The following is a 15,362-nucleotide window of genomic DNA, read 5'->3' as shown; positions in this document are numbered from 1 at the left end:
TCCATGTTTCTGTGAGTCAGGCAATATCCAAAATCCTGCTCGTCAACATTTCACTCAGGAGAATAAAGAATAAAAGTGTTGTTGGGTGCTGACATTACAAGGAAATGAAGACAGTGGAGGAATAAGGCAATGGGCTGGGAGATGGTGTCCCCAAATTGGCTCTCGTCTGCAATCTTAATTCTCTAATAGACACAGGGTGCGTTGTTGTTGTTTTTATCTTTTTTAAAAAGTGATAATTTAGTTGAACTTAATCGAACTATTTTTCACCCTCATACTGTTTTCTTCTAGGAGAAAATGTTCATCTTAACCTTCCCAAATTTAGGACAAAACCACTAAGAGGGGAATGTCGAGGGCAAGTTCATCTGAATTCCATGGTCTTCAAGATAGCCACTATCAAAAAATATTCATGCTAACCAAACACTCAACTTAACCTTTCTCTTTAAAGAAAAAAATAAATAATGCTTGGCTATGTTCTGTGCAGTTTCAATTACTCTAGTCAGGCTACCTATAGCATATATATTTACAGTGCTAAATAAAACCAGATGACAGAAAATACAAATCTACTTTGCCTTAAAACAATCTTATGTAAAAACATGAATTTATGAAATAGTTAAAAGGAGCATAAATAGAATTTCCTCCTTCATAAGCCATTCAGCTTAAAGGATAGTCATTTAGTAGTAAAATATGACTGTTAATTTTAAATCAGTGTTTACTCTTCAGACTACTCCTATGTTGTTTATTAGAGTAGTGGTATAAATCACTGTGCAGTTACCATTATTTTCACTCTTATATCCAGAAATAAGTGCCTCTCATTCTAGTGAGGGATGGAGGATAGGGATATAGATGCTCAATAATGGTCTATGGGATGACTTAAATTCACTGGGGACAGACAGGTTTATACTTTAAATGTCTTCAAGACTTTAAGAAATATGTCTACTGATCTACATTCTACACAATCAAGTTCAGTATCTAAATATGTGATTGTGTTTTCAGCAGATTTTTCCAAGTTCAAGATAAATGAAAGATGTTCACTGAGGAAGAAAGTGAATTGGGATCATTCAAACATGACATGTTTTGGAATATGTTGATGTGCTTAAAATGGAACTGAACCAGTTCCTACCTGGTTCCGTCCTTGGAGCAAACAAGACAAAATACCCCAAGTTCATTGTAGGAAAACAAGAGAGACTATGAAGGTCAGATACCTAGAAAAGCAGAAGGCGACACGGTGCCGTTGCTTCTTGAAACCATGACACTGATTCCCGTCTCCACAAAGGGCACAGAGAAGTCCACCACTTCCGAACGCTCCTCATTGATGGTGAGTGAGCCGACTGCCATGACCGCCCGCTGATTGACCACCTGGGTACAAGGTGAAAAAGCACAGCCCCTTTATTTATCATCCCCCCAACCCCGAGGACCTCAGGCCCGAAGTCTGAAGCGGAGCCCGTGGGATGAGAAGAGAACTTACTTCCCCGATCATTCCATTCCACACGTTGTTCACTTTTTTGCCATGCTTCCCATTCGTCACCAGGTAGAGGTCATAGGTAAACTTCACAGTTCTGGAAAGCTTCTTTAGGATGTCAATGCAGAACCCCTTGCAGCATTTTTTCACATTCACTCCCTCATTGGTGGAATTACTGTAGAGGAAAATCCCAAGACCACAGACTGTTAGTACTGGAAAATTTGTTCATAATCATTAGCTACGCTCTTCCGCTACTTTTCACATGGGAAATTGCAGCTCAAAGTGAGGAAGAGGCTTTCCCAAGGACGTGCGGTGAGTTTATAACAGCAAAAGTGGAAAGTGCTCTTAATTATGAGATAATCATGACAACGGCTAACAGTTATTGAGTAATTACTACTGGCTATGCACTGTGCTAAATGCTTTGTACTAATTATTGGATTAATCTCCATGACATTTCTCTTAATTAGGTAGTATTTGTATCCCGATTACACACTGAGAGTGACTGCCTCTTATGTTTAAAAGTTTATAGCACATGTACCCTTTTCGGACCAGATCTGGTCTAAGCTGACTTATAAAAACTTCCTGGAAAATGGAAGAGGATGTGAAATTCACAGGGGAAGGAGAGTTTGCGGGACCCTATCACTGCAGACAGAGGTGCGCATCCAGAGGGACAAAGGAAGGGTGACTGGATTAGGAAATGCCTTTCCTTATTCAGAAAAAAAAAAACCCGCCTCAGCTAAGAATCAGGAGACGTGAGATTTACCCCCAGCCCGAGTCCAGAGATTCATGTCTCATGATTGAGTCATCTGTCTAACCAGGGCACCTTCATTCTTAACATTTTCCCTCCCTACCTACATGGCAAGGAGTGTAAAAGGTGACACTATTAAATAACAATGCCCTTAATCAGAAAAACAAACTTTGTTAAAATACAGTTGTTGTTTTTTAAAACTGTCTTAAAAGCTATCATAATCTACCAGGGTTATAGTCATTGCTCTGTGCCTGCCACCTTGCTTTATTTACCTGAAAAAGTCATACTCAAAGTCACCCACAAAAATGCCTTACAAAAATAAGGAAGCAGAGGCCTTGAAATTGTTAGCCAAAAGCACGTAGAGACAACTCGTATAGGAAGATTGGAACCTCTCTGAGCAGCACGGTGATTCCACCTTGCACTTGGCGATTCTATTAGCTCAACTCTCTGCCTTTGAGTCATGCATGCCATGAGATATGTGCTCTGCTTGAATATCCCATTGTTGGCACATCTACACTCAAACTATTACCTGAGCATAGAAATGATGTTTACAGAAACCCAACCTCATAATAGGAAAATACCTACGTTTCCACATCATATGAAAAAGTAGGCTATATAGTGCTATCTACAGAATGATCACAGCTACATAAAAACAGATGCGCTTAGGAAATATCTGAGTGGAAAAACAATAAAATATGAAGCCCGGCTATTTTTGAATGGTAAAAAATGTTTTTTCCTATTTATCCCCCCTTACATTATCTATAGTGAGTACATACTACATACATAAATAGATATAAACACACATCAAGCACCATTAGTGTAGATCTGCATCTATACCCAATAGTACAAACAAATTTGATCAAATGACTGTGAGATGTGAAATTGGGTTGCCAAATGAAATCTTTATTTCAATGTTTTGCTTATCTCAGAATCACAGATCACCTATTCTGAATGGCTGTTACACCATTGCCTCCTTCCTATCCTGTCCCCAATCTCTGCTCAACCAACTTGCTTCTCTCAGCCAGGACCACCATGGAGACCTAATATCTAGCCTAGAGGCTGGATACCCTGCTCTGACCCTGCCACCCTCAGCTTAGGGGTCATGGGAGGTTACATCTGTGTACATTTACATATAATGACTGGTGGACTCAACTCCACAGTGTAACAGGAAGTAGGTACCTTGCCTATCCCCACAAGTTCCCAGAGCAGAAGGGGGCCAGGCTGGAATTACAACTGCTATAAGCATATTAAGTTAATGGCATGTCCAGATATGATTTCCTTCTTGGTATCTGTGACTCTGAAAAATGTGTCAAAATCAAATTATCTTTCTTCCCGGCCGCTATAGGCCGTGCATCGATGCCTCTTGTCCACCTCTTCCCATTTGTGTCTCCCTCACTCTCTGCTGCTTTGTTTCTTTTATCTTCCTTCCCCTGGTCAAGATTCCTGGAAGAGTTTGGACAAGAATTACAGATGCCCCAGGTTTAAGATTCAGGGTCACAGGCATATGATGACTTATATGATTCTTTGGCCTCCCTGGGCACCTTAACCAGTTTATGAGTTAATTATACCCCCACACCTCCTAATATTAAGTTGTTTCTAGATATGAAGTCATGGAATCATTTTCAGCCAACAAGCACCACTGAGTACCTACTCTGTGCATGACATAGAACTAGGCCCTGGGGACATGGGACGAAGAAGACATGCAGCAAATGCAATAGTTGAATTTATCATGGGCGTTATGGAAACACAACCAGCTTGTAATGGGAAGCTTGTAGTTGATTCCTATAGCAGCCCGTGTGTGTGTGTGTGTGTGTGTGTGTGTGTGTGTGTGTGTGTGTATGACTTAATTACATTGACATCTGAGAAATGGTGCCCCTGCACTCTCTCTCATCTCTCTCCCATCACCCAAAATTAAAGGGTGACTCATCAAAACAAATACAGGGAAAGGGATCCAATAAATCCAATTCTTTGGCTCTACAGTTTCCCAGTGTGGCCCCTGGTTGTGAGCATGGCCACACCAGTCAGACAGAACTGCTTTCAGATGCCAGGCCTGCTGCTAACAACCACAAACACTCAGAGAGTCTGTTCACTCACAGCCTCAGTTTGCTCTTTTGTAAACTGAGAAGGCTAACACTTACCTTGCAGGATAGCAGAGGAGATAAAGTACCTAAGCACCTCTCACATAAGCACTTAAAACTATATCTCCTCTCCTCTCACCAATGACTTAACAGTTTTGGGGATTAATTGATAGTATGGCCACATTTCTTTCTATGCAGCAAGGCCAGATAATTTTTCCTTAACATTCAACTAGCAGGCTAGAAGAATACTCTGATTTCTCAGCTCATTTCCTATTGCCTGTGATTTTAGAAGACTTATGGGTGCCCTCAAGACCCTACCGTTTACTAGAAGTGTGAGACAAAGGATTTTTCTCTGGGAGAACAGCATCAAGAAAACAAACACAATCATGTTATCTAATAAGAATCCTTTTTAGAATCAATTGGTCTGCCTCATGTTACCTTTAAGAAGTGCAATTGATCCAATCTGTGTTAATGTTGGGATTAGTGGAACCTAGTAATTTTCCATTGCTTTCAGGTAAAACAAAGACTAACGCTGTCTAGATGCACAGTAAACATTTTATGTCCCCAAGTGAGAAAAAGAAAGCTGCGAGTCATCACCTCCCACGGGAACTAAACATGTGAATCTGAACCTGTTAATGTGTTTATATTCTTCAGGGAAAAGTCAATTCTTTCAGAGAGAGTAATTTATTTGGGGGTTCATTTTCTCCATACAAATGTGACTCAGGACTTGGTGATCTATTGCTTTTGGCTCCAGGGCTTTTGCTTTTAAGAATTTAAGCCCTATTATTGATTGTAAAGCGCAAGAGGTCCTACTTACTGGCCATACTGAATAGAAAAGGCATTGTTATCATACGGGAGGCTCCTCACGGGGAGGTTATACTCTTTGCTCTGTGCCAGCCACTTCGTTTTCTTCATATGACCAAGTTCTGCTCAAAGAACACCCATTCAAATCAAAACATTGACAACTTTCCCATTGTTTCCCCAGCTCATCACTCTATAGCACTGCCCTAGCCTTCATTCTGTTTCCCAAACTCGATACTCTCTTTCCTGCCTCAGGGCCTTGCAACTGCTGCTCCCGCTTCCTGGAAGGCACTTCCCCACATTTGGCTCCTTTTCATCCTTTATATCTGACCTTAATTCTTACCTGTGTGAGCTAAAGAAGCCCCACATCCATCAAGCTACCATCCTCTCACACCACCTTCTTTACATCCTTCCCAAAGTTTATCATAACATGGAACTGCCCTGGTCCTTCATTGTTGAGTTGATTTTTACCTGTGCCTGCTTCATGACTGCCAGACTTTTGTCTTTTGTCTTTCCTGTCCATTGATGCATCCCCTGTGTCCAGAACTTTGCTTCACTCATAAAGTGTGCTTAATGTGTATTTATTTATTGATCAATTCATTCAAAATTTCAGTGCCAAAGAGGCTGACAACTCCAAAAAGGCTGATCATTATCTTTTGAATAATTTCAGAATTTCAATTCCAAATTGGCTGAGTATTGATAACAAAGTGTTCTCCAAACTGAAGTGTGCCTTCAAAGTATATTTAGCAATCATATTTTTAAAAAATTATCTCTATCCCAAGAGCTGAGCTCTGGGGATTTGCATCTTGTATAATGTAGGAAAAAATATCCTTTCCCCGTGATTTCAAGCATCATCAATATCAGTATGTCATGTTTTGTGCTTGTCACTGGGGGTACCAAATTAATAAGTCACATTTCAAATTTGGGCAATTAACAATCCAAGAGGAAATACAGACAAACTATAAGCCACACCAAAAAAATGGTAACAAAAAAAGAGATAGAGTTGTAGGGACTGGATGTTGGTGTTCCTTCAAATTCATATGTTGAAACCTAATCCCCATTGTGATGATATTTGGAGGGGGGACCTTGAGGGTAATTTGGTCATGAGGGTGAGGCTCTCATGAATGGAATTAGTGCCCTTATAAGAAGAGCAAGAGAACGTGTTTCCTCTCCTCTGCAATGTGAAGATAGGACGATAAGCAGAGGACCCTCATCAGACAATGAATCTGCCACACCTTGATCTTGGATTTCCAGCCTCCAGAACTGTGAGAAATAAATGTCTGTTTTTTAAGCCACGCAGATTATGCTAATTTATAGCAGCCTGACCTGACTAAGACATGGACACATATCCAGAGTACTGCTGCCGTATGGAGAACTAACCCAACTTGGGGAGGGAGTAGTTAAGACTTACAGAACAAGCAAGAACTAGTGAGGCGAAAGCAGACAATCAGAAAATACTCTGAACAAAAAGAGTAGATTTCCATCCAACCCTAGGCCTTTTCCTTTGGTGAATCCACCACAAGGGCGGTATTTTTGTTTATGTCTGCAATAGCAAAGTCTATAATCAGGGCCTTGGACTTGGCCATGAAGACTTGTGCTTCTCCAACAGGTTTATATGTTAGGGAGAAGCCTTCACCAGAGGCTCTGATACAAAAGTCCATTCCTCTTTCAATTGTAATGAAAGAGGAAGTGACATAGGTGCCATGCTTGCTTGCTGCTGCTAAGCTGGGATCTGCCAGGAGGTCAGGTCCCCTTGATCACACCAGGAAGTCATTTGTAAGGTGTGTGTTGATCCCCAAATGGAGAGAACTTTTGGAAAGCTTGGATGTGGGAAATATAAAAGAGATGGGAGGAAGTGAAAGGGGTGGGGCCGGGGGAGGGGGGCAGCCAGAAAAATACAAAGAAATTAATTGTTTAAGGAAAGACTGAAAGAGAGGGTTGATTCAGCATAATGGCTAGAACATGGACCAGCCTTTGAGTCCTGCCTCTTCCATTTACCAGCTGAATGGCTTTAAATGCGTTTCTTAATTTTTTCCCATAACTCCATTGTTATCATGTCTAAACTGTCAAAATCGCTTACCTTGCATTGCGGTTATTGAAATTAAATAAGGCAAACCACTTGGAGTAGTTCCAGTTTAAGTATTTAAAAAAATCTATCATTATATTATACTACTTATAACTGGGCCTATTTTACATTACACACACTGTATTCTTTTATAGATTTTGTTATGATCAAGGACACATGCCATTGAAAGGATTGGGCACATTCAACGTGACAGGGTCCCCGACTCACTTGATTTTGACGAACTTCCGACAGGGTACAGTGTTCCTCACACACGACTCGGTGAGCGGGTCTATGTCTTCCACGATGACAAAGGGGGCCTCCTCGAGGGTGACAATGCTCAGGTGGTTGTCGTCCGGCTCACAGTCCGAAAAGGACTTGTACCTCGGCCACACGGCGTGCCTCAGGCTCAGGGTCTGGTTCTCCCACTTGCCCACCTGCATCATAAAGACAAAGACAGGCCTGTGCTTTCTAGCACAACTGGTTTCTGGAAAGGCGAGTCTTTCCCTGTGAGAGGAGCAGGAGAAAAATCCATCCCTCTTAAGGGTTTTTCTGCTACTTGCCTCAATGTATGCATCTGCTTTACATGCTGAGAAAAATGGGGACAGACGGAGAGCAGAATATTGGGCACAGACTCGCCCCAGGCTAATGACATCACGGGGGGTTTGCCTCAGCACTAACACAGTGGTTCTCAACCTTGGCTGCACATTAGAATCCCCGGGGAATCTTTTTAAAATCCTGATTTCTGGGCCTCATCCTCCGGAAATTCTGTTTCTTTGTTATGGGGTGGGGCCACAACATTAGTAACAAAGAAACAGAATTTCCGGAGGATGAGACCAAAAATCAGGATTTTAAAAAGGTTCCCCGGTGATTCTAATGTGCAGCGAAGACTGAGAACCACTGCACTAACACTTTTGGAGCTCCCCAGGTGATTCCCGAATCCTTCCAGAGTTCAGGATCACTAATGTCATGAAAACAGCACGAATTTTAGAATCAGAGAGACCTGGGCTTGAATCTGCAACTCCGCCACTCATTAGCTGTACAACCCCAGGCACGCTCTTAATCACCACGAGCATCTGTTTCTCATCTGAAACTATTCCACCTGCTTTAAAGGTGCCTAAAGTTGGCATAATTCCAACTACTTTATAAAGATGTTGTGAGAATTTTTTATTGATTTGAGAGAAACATCAATTTGTTCCACTTAGTTACACATTCGTTGGTTGATTCTTGTATGTGCCCTGACCCGGAATCGAACCCACAACCTTGGAGTATCGGGATGATGCTCTAACCAACTGAGCTACCCGACCAGGGCAGGATGTGTGGGAATTAAATAAGGCAATTATGAAAAACATACAGCACAGTGCCCGGCACAGAGTTAAGGACCACATACTTTTCCTTTTAAGTATAGAAGAGAGACAATGAAAAGCTTGGAGTTTTTTTTAGTGCTATAAAAAAAAAAAAAGAGGAAAGGGGAAAGGAAGATGTAGAGGGAAGATTAGGGGGAGAGACAACACCAGGGGACAGAGCAGGTGAGGAAACAGAAGCAACACTTCACGCTCAGATATGGTTCTATTTAAGTTGCAGATTGAGGTGAACTTTTATTAATCCAGCACCGAGTGGAGACTTCTGCTTAGTACACATCAAGACCTGTCAAAACAGAATCGATGTGTTCCCTCTGAGCAGCAGCCGGCATCTTAGTGAAATCAAATTAAAGGCTGTGTGTTTTGAACTTTAATTTTATTTGACAGCTTGTTGGCACTGTTCGCGTGCACGTGGGAGAAAGCTGCCCCCAGCATGGCACTTTCTCTTTCTTTGCCCTCCTCCCACGTGCAATTGCTTGACATCACGGGTCAGCCTTTTATTTGTAATATCAGCCTCAAGAAAAAGGCCTAGTCTGAAATGCTAAGTGCCAACTCCAGGCTCGCCTGTGTCGACATGACCCACCGGCCTCTCCCCCTGGAATGTAAGTGTCGCCAGAAATGAATCGCAGGTCCTTCAAGAGAATTCAGACTCTCTGGGTACCAGGAGAGGTGAAGGAGTGGGAGGGGGTGGATAAGGCAGCCAATGTTCTCTAAGATGACCTCATCATTTGGACTGGAAAATCTTTGCTTCTTGTAGAGAAATATCCCCTGTGGCTAATTAAAAAATTGTCCAGCTTCACAGGTACCTTTCTTTTTAAGATAGGAAGGGGAGGAGAGTAGTTTGGTCAAACATGTTCATCTACCCATGCTGTGATATGTAACACTAGCTGGAGAGAATGTTGAGCGCATCAAATTCTTCATTCATTCAACACGGATTTATTGAACACCAACTCTGAGCTGGCACCAGCCCGGGAACACTGATAGATAAAAACAGAACAATTCCTTCCTTCTTGGAACTATCAGTTGGCTGCAGGTCAAAGATCAAACCTTTAATAATAAATATAGTAAAGACATATCCAAACTTTTCCTTTTGGGGAATGTTATACCAACTCCCCCCTTGCTTTTTTTCCCAGAGGCCTGGTAGTTCAGTGGACAAGCAAATGGTTTTTGGAGTCAAACAGAGCTAAGTATTAATCATGGTTTCTCTACACATACTCACTACATATACATATACACAATTTCTCATTGGCTGAGTAGCCTTGGGGAAGTCACTCAGCCTCTCTGAGATTCACTTTCTCTATCTGTAAAATTCAGATAATAACAGGATACACCTTTCAGGATTATATGAGCCAAAAATATGCAAGAAACATTGAGCATAGAACTTAGCACGTACCATACATGGTAGGTGCTATTATTTTACTATTGTTGTAGTAGGCATTTAAGATGTAGCTCAAATATCACATAATCTTTAAAGGAATTCCTGTCTTCCCTAGTAATACAGAACTTTGCGCCTATCTCCACCATAGCATTTGATGTTATAATTGTAACAACATCCCTTTGGGGCCAGGAAATATGGCAATATCACCCAATATCCTACATGGTGAGGATTATTATTCCAACTCACAATTCAGACAACGAAAGCACAGCTAATAAATGGTGGAACCAGAGCAATAGTATGGGGCTATCTGAATCTAAAGATGTTTTCCTACTAGTGCATCTATTAATGGATCTGCATTCATCATATTATAGCTCCAGTACCCTTTCTTCCTTCAGAGACAAGCACTGAAGTCACCAAAATACCTAAATAGAGGCAAAGACTGTTTAGCTAGCAGATCTATGGTGATGTCATGGACCACATCTCATACCCTACACAGTGGGAGGCAGGCAAAAGCTCCATCCAGCTCAAGGCTGACTCACGGAGAAAGAGGTTGCAAAGGTTTATGAGTTCCCAGAGTGCAATAACTTCCTAAATCTTCTCTCTCTCCATTCCCAACATGTCTAAGAAAGCACCCATGTGTCGGCCAAGGAGGGTGAAAGTGAGTGGTGGGTGGAGAAACTTGACCAGAAGCTGAAGTTGCTGTGTAAACAATGCCCTAGATCCTCAGAGCTCTTGTCTACTTCTCTGAGTCTCACAGGCTCCCATTCCAGACACCAAATATCTCAACTTCAAGATTTTATATACCAGACAGAGGAGAACAGACATCCTTATCTTTCCCCTCTGATATCCTTATTTCAAAGGACTATAAATGAGTCCAGTGTTTATAAACATAAGTATTTATTGAGTGGCTACTAGGTACCAAGAACTGTGCTAGACACTAAGGGTATTATAGAGAAAACAACAAATTACTTGCATGGAATTCTTACGCTAATTGGGAAGACACACATGGGTCAAATAATCACCCAAAAGTATATATCATGCATACCAGGAGGAAGAAAAAAAAGTGAGTAGGTATATGAGAGAAGAGAGGGGGGAAGAAATCACAGGAGGCTTCCCAGAGGAGGTGACATAAACTGAGATTACAAATCTAAGATGAGAGGGTGGGGAGTAAGAGGGAGTGAAAGAAGGAAGGAAGAGTACTCCAAGAAGGCATGGGCCAGATGATGCAAAACTTTGTAGGTCCTGTCAAGGAGTTGAGATTTACCCTAAGAGTTAATTTAGTCTGTTTAGCCAAAATGGAAAATGATATATGGAAGTCATCATGAACATATTTCTGTATATTACCTGTCCAAAAGTGAAGGTTCTTTGCTTCCTCAATCCAAATTCTTCCTTTTTTATGAAAAAAAATTAACTCATACAAAAGAGAGTAGTAAAATGAATCTCTATATTCCCATTATTTTGCTTCATTAGTTACTAACTCATGCCAGTCTTGTTTCATTTATACTCCGCCACTTTTTCCATGCTATATTGAAGAAAGTCCCAACTATCACGTCATTTCATTCACAATTTCTTACTTTGATTTGAATATCTAACCTCCATTTGCTTAATAATAGTATACCTCAACAATCTATATATTTATGTATTTGCTACACTTATTAGATTATAATTCCCCAGTCTAGCAGAGATTGATTTCTATGTCCCCAGCTTCGAACTCAGGCTCTAGCACAAGGAGGGATTTAATGGATAGTTGTTAATGGAATGAATGAACACACAGCTTGAATTAAAAAAAATGTTCATGAGACAGAAAATGGTAGTAGATTGATCAGTGTATCCTCATATGCCTCAGCTATGGAATCTTGTACCCTAAGGAGTGACGTAGGCTGAGCCAATGGGAATTTTCCCTGGGACTTTTGCTGGGACTAGTAAGATAGGGTGGGCATGACAAAAGAACCAATCAGAGATTAAACATTGAGCTAAAAAATAGAGCAGAGATCAATAAAATCTTGATGTATTGCCTGAGGTTTTATAACAATAAAAGTTGAAATCACTAAGCACTTATGTATTAGATACCATTCTTAGCACTAGTTTAATTCTTTATACGCAAGAAAAAAAGTGAGGGCAGATGATTTTTATCTCTATCATGAATTTTTTTTGTACTTAAAAACATTCCCAAACTCACCCAAATAGACTGTGTGAGAGAAGAAAAAAATTTTTTACCTTCAAAATAAACTGCATTTTGGTGATAAACCTTTGAGTGTTTTCAGCAAGTATACTGAAGTTTTGAGGACAAAGAAAACTAATTGACCTCTGATGGAGAAAAGTTATTTTGTTAAAAGAAATATGAAAAGGGGAAATTAACTTTGTAATGATTTTTTATCCATTCTTATTAATAAAATTTAAATTCACTTTTAGAAAGCGAATTGCTCTTAAGGTCCTAAAAAGCATTTTGTGAAAGGGCAGTGATTACTCCTTGAAAGGTTCAGCCAATACTTTCCCAGGACAGAGTCTCTTAAGTTAATATTTACCCCTTCGTGTCTGGGAAAATTCAGAGACATGTCATCTAGGCTGCAAGAAAGTAGGTTAATAGATGTGTGTGGCTCTCCTCTCAGAGATATGAGTGTTGGATCTTATTTGATCTATTCACAAAATGCTTACAAGAGACAATTAAAATCTCTTTATTACTGGCCTCCTGGTTTTCCAAACCATCCCCTAAAACATATATCTAAACACCCCTACTCAACTCCTTCCATGATGCATTCTGCCTACAGAATCCAAACCAGACTCCCCTTTACATTAAAGGACCCTGTGATATAGGTCCAACTAACCTTGTTACACTCTCATTGATCTCTCTCTTTCCCATTCTTGTACACCCTATACATACTCTCACACTAAAACATGTGCACCTTCAAAACACACATACTCACTATGCATACCTACACATACTCACTACGTATACATATAAATGTCCATGTGTGTATATGTGTATATATGTCACATACCTATACAGCATACATAAACCTATAAAAACACACCTGCATGCATACACACATACCTACCCATACACAATACACACATATATACACTCACACACATGCACAACTACACAAACACACATACCTAGCCTATACCTAAACACACTTCTACACACACACACACACACACACACACACTACTAAGCCACAATGATGTATCTAGTTTTCAGTTCTCACTACACACACCTTGAACAACACCCACTTCCCTACTTTGCCTGGACTATTTCTTCTACCTGAAATTTCTCATCTTATTATCGCCACAGTTTGAAATCCTACCCATTCTCTCCAGGTCCAGCTCAAATACCACTTCTCCCATGGAGCCTAATTCTCCAGCTGGATTTCATTTTGCATCTTCTGTGCCTTCAGAACATTTTCTTTTTGAATTCTCCCACTTGTCCATTCATGCCCTCAATACACATGCATCCGGTGCTGTACCCTGTGCCAGGCACTGCAGGAGGCTCTGGGGCTACAACTGTGAACAGGCCCAGGCCCGGGTCCCACCCTCAGTTTCCAGTCTGGCTGGAGAGAAGTTAAAGCTCAAGGACAATAAAGCGAGATGACTGGCTGCTGGGGTAAGCACAGGATGCTGCTGAAGCAGACAGCCACCTGCTCTGGAAGGAACCAAAAGATGCTTCCTGTAGGAAGTGGCTTCCAACTATGAGCCAGACCAGCTGAGTAGTGGTGTGGCTAAAGGTTTTATCATTATCCTCAGGGCAACTGAGGGGTATGGAGGGATGGGGGTGGGGTGACTGAAGACTTTTAATCAGGGGAGGGCTAAATCAATCTGGTGTATTAGAAAACTTCTTACCAATGTAGTGCAGAGACAGGGCTTATGGCTAAAAAATTGTGAATTCAGTAAGGAGGCAGTTGCATTAATCTGGATAAGGCTCACACAGGGCCATATCGGCGAGGCTGGCATAATGCATGAGATCTCAAAGTGGTAGAATCAATAGAACTTGGAGACCAATTGTATAACTGTATGTAAGTGGGGAGCGATGACCCAGGCTGCACTGAATTACAGTTCTGTTGACTATCTGGCCTGGGCTGCTTCCACAACCATGTGGCGCGCCCCTCCCCTCCCCCCGCCACCATCGGATATGCTATGGCATTCACCCACAAGCCAGTTCAATAAATATTTGCTAAACTGAGCTCGACTCAGACTGCAGCATACCATCCATTTTTACTTGGAATTCAAAGTTAAAAGAGGAAAATGACCTGTTTACTCAGCTCCTCTCCTTGGAGATAAGACAATAGGGATTACAAAATTAAACATCAGAAAGGAAATTTATTAAAACTGACGACGGAAGCAGAGTTCACACTGCCTGGGGTCTAGCTTGCCTGTCCCCGGTTAGCTCGTTGGGTGATTTCATAACCAAGGTGGAAAGAGGCCTTAAAACAAACACCCCGTGTGTGTAAAACATCAGAAAACATTTCACTTTGGATAATAAGCAATGATTTACTCCCAAGCTGGAGAAAATGAGTAATTAACTCCTCAGAAAGATAAATTTAAGGAGAAAAACAAGGCAAACGGGAGGCCAATTTCTCTCCACCTGAAATATAAAGTCTTCCAAAGGACATGAGATAAATGGCCGTGAAGGAAATTTAAAATGATTTAATGTCCGTATTTAGCATAACTAACATCATCGATTAGCATCACTTCCATGCCTCTGCATGCAAATCTAATACTGTAAGCAAGCTGATAGCAGGGTTACACACAAGTAAGTTTGTCTTGGGTTGCTGCTTGAAACCTGACACAGATTTCAATTTGATTGATCAGGAAACTAGAGCGCAGATGTGTGAGCCATGGCCTGATATGAAATTGAAATGTACTCTATCTGGAGAACCTTGCAATTCAGTCCAATGATATCTTTTTTTTTTAACCAAATCCCAAGTGAAATTTCATCCAGAACAGCTAGAGTCTGCTGAAACAAAACGTCTTATCGGAACCCAACTTTCCCCTTCATGGTATATTCAGTTTCTGCTACAAAGAAACTGTTGCCCGGGGTGAGTGGCTCAGGTGGTTGGGTGTCGTCTTGAGCACCAAAAGGTTGCTGGTTGATTCCTGGTCAGGGCATGTACCCAGGTTGTGGGTTTGTTCCCTGGTTGAGGTGCATGCAGGAGGTAACCAATCTATGTTTCTCTCTCGTATCAATCTTTATCTCTCTCTCCTTCTCTCTCTCTCTAAAATCAATTTAAAAACATATATTTTTAAAAAGAAACTGCTGGAAAGCAGATGTGGGTCAAACCTATTTTGTCTTCAATGCCCTGGGGCCACAGATGCCACTGGCAGAGTGACACTAAGAACTGCTTTCCGGATACAGAGGGGACAATGTCTGCTACCTGGAAAGCAGATGTGGGTCAAACCTATTTTGTCTTGCCCTGGGGCCACAGACGCCACTGGCAGAGTGACACTAAGAATTGCTTTCCAGATACAGAGGAGACA

General features: G+C 41.2%; 1 protein-coding gene across 1 annotated transcript in view; it reads right to left on the bottom strand.

The window, feature by feature from the left end:
• The window catches only part of GRIN2A (glutamate ionotropic receptor NMDA type subunit 2A), a 381,557-nt gene that overhangs the window by 76,789 nt on the left and 289,406 nt on the right, over nt 1–15,362 (bottom strand). The window contains exons 6-8 of the mRNA XM_006776302.2: nt 7,380–7,585; nt 1,466–1,634; nt 1,203–1,356 (exon numbers count right to left, since the gene is read on the bottom strand). Of these exons, the coding sequence (XP_006776365.1) occupies nt 1,203–1,356; nt 1,466–1,634; nt 7,380–7,585 (529 nt within the window). The remainder of the gene's footprint in view (nt 1–1,202; nt 1,357–1,465; nt 1,635–7,379; nt 7,586–15,362) is intronic.

The sequence above is a fragment of the Myotis davidii genome, unplaced genomic scaffold, assembly GCF_000327345.1.
Source record: "Myotis davidii unplaced genomic scaffold, ASM32734v1 scaffold209, whole genome shotgun sequence".
NCBI lineage: Eukaryota > Metazoa > Chordata > Mammalia > Chiroptera > Vespertilionidae > Myotis > Myotis davidii.
The sequence above is the reverse complement of the archived record's forward strand: the minus strand, read 5'-3'. Positions and strand labels throughout refer to the sequence as shown.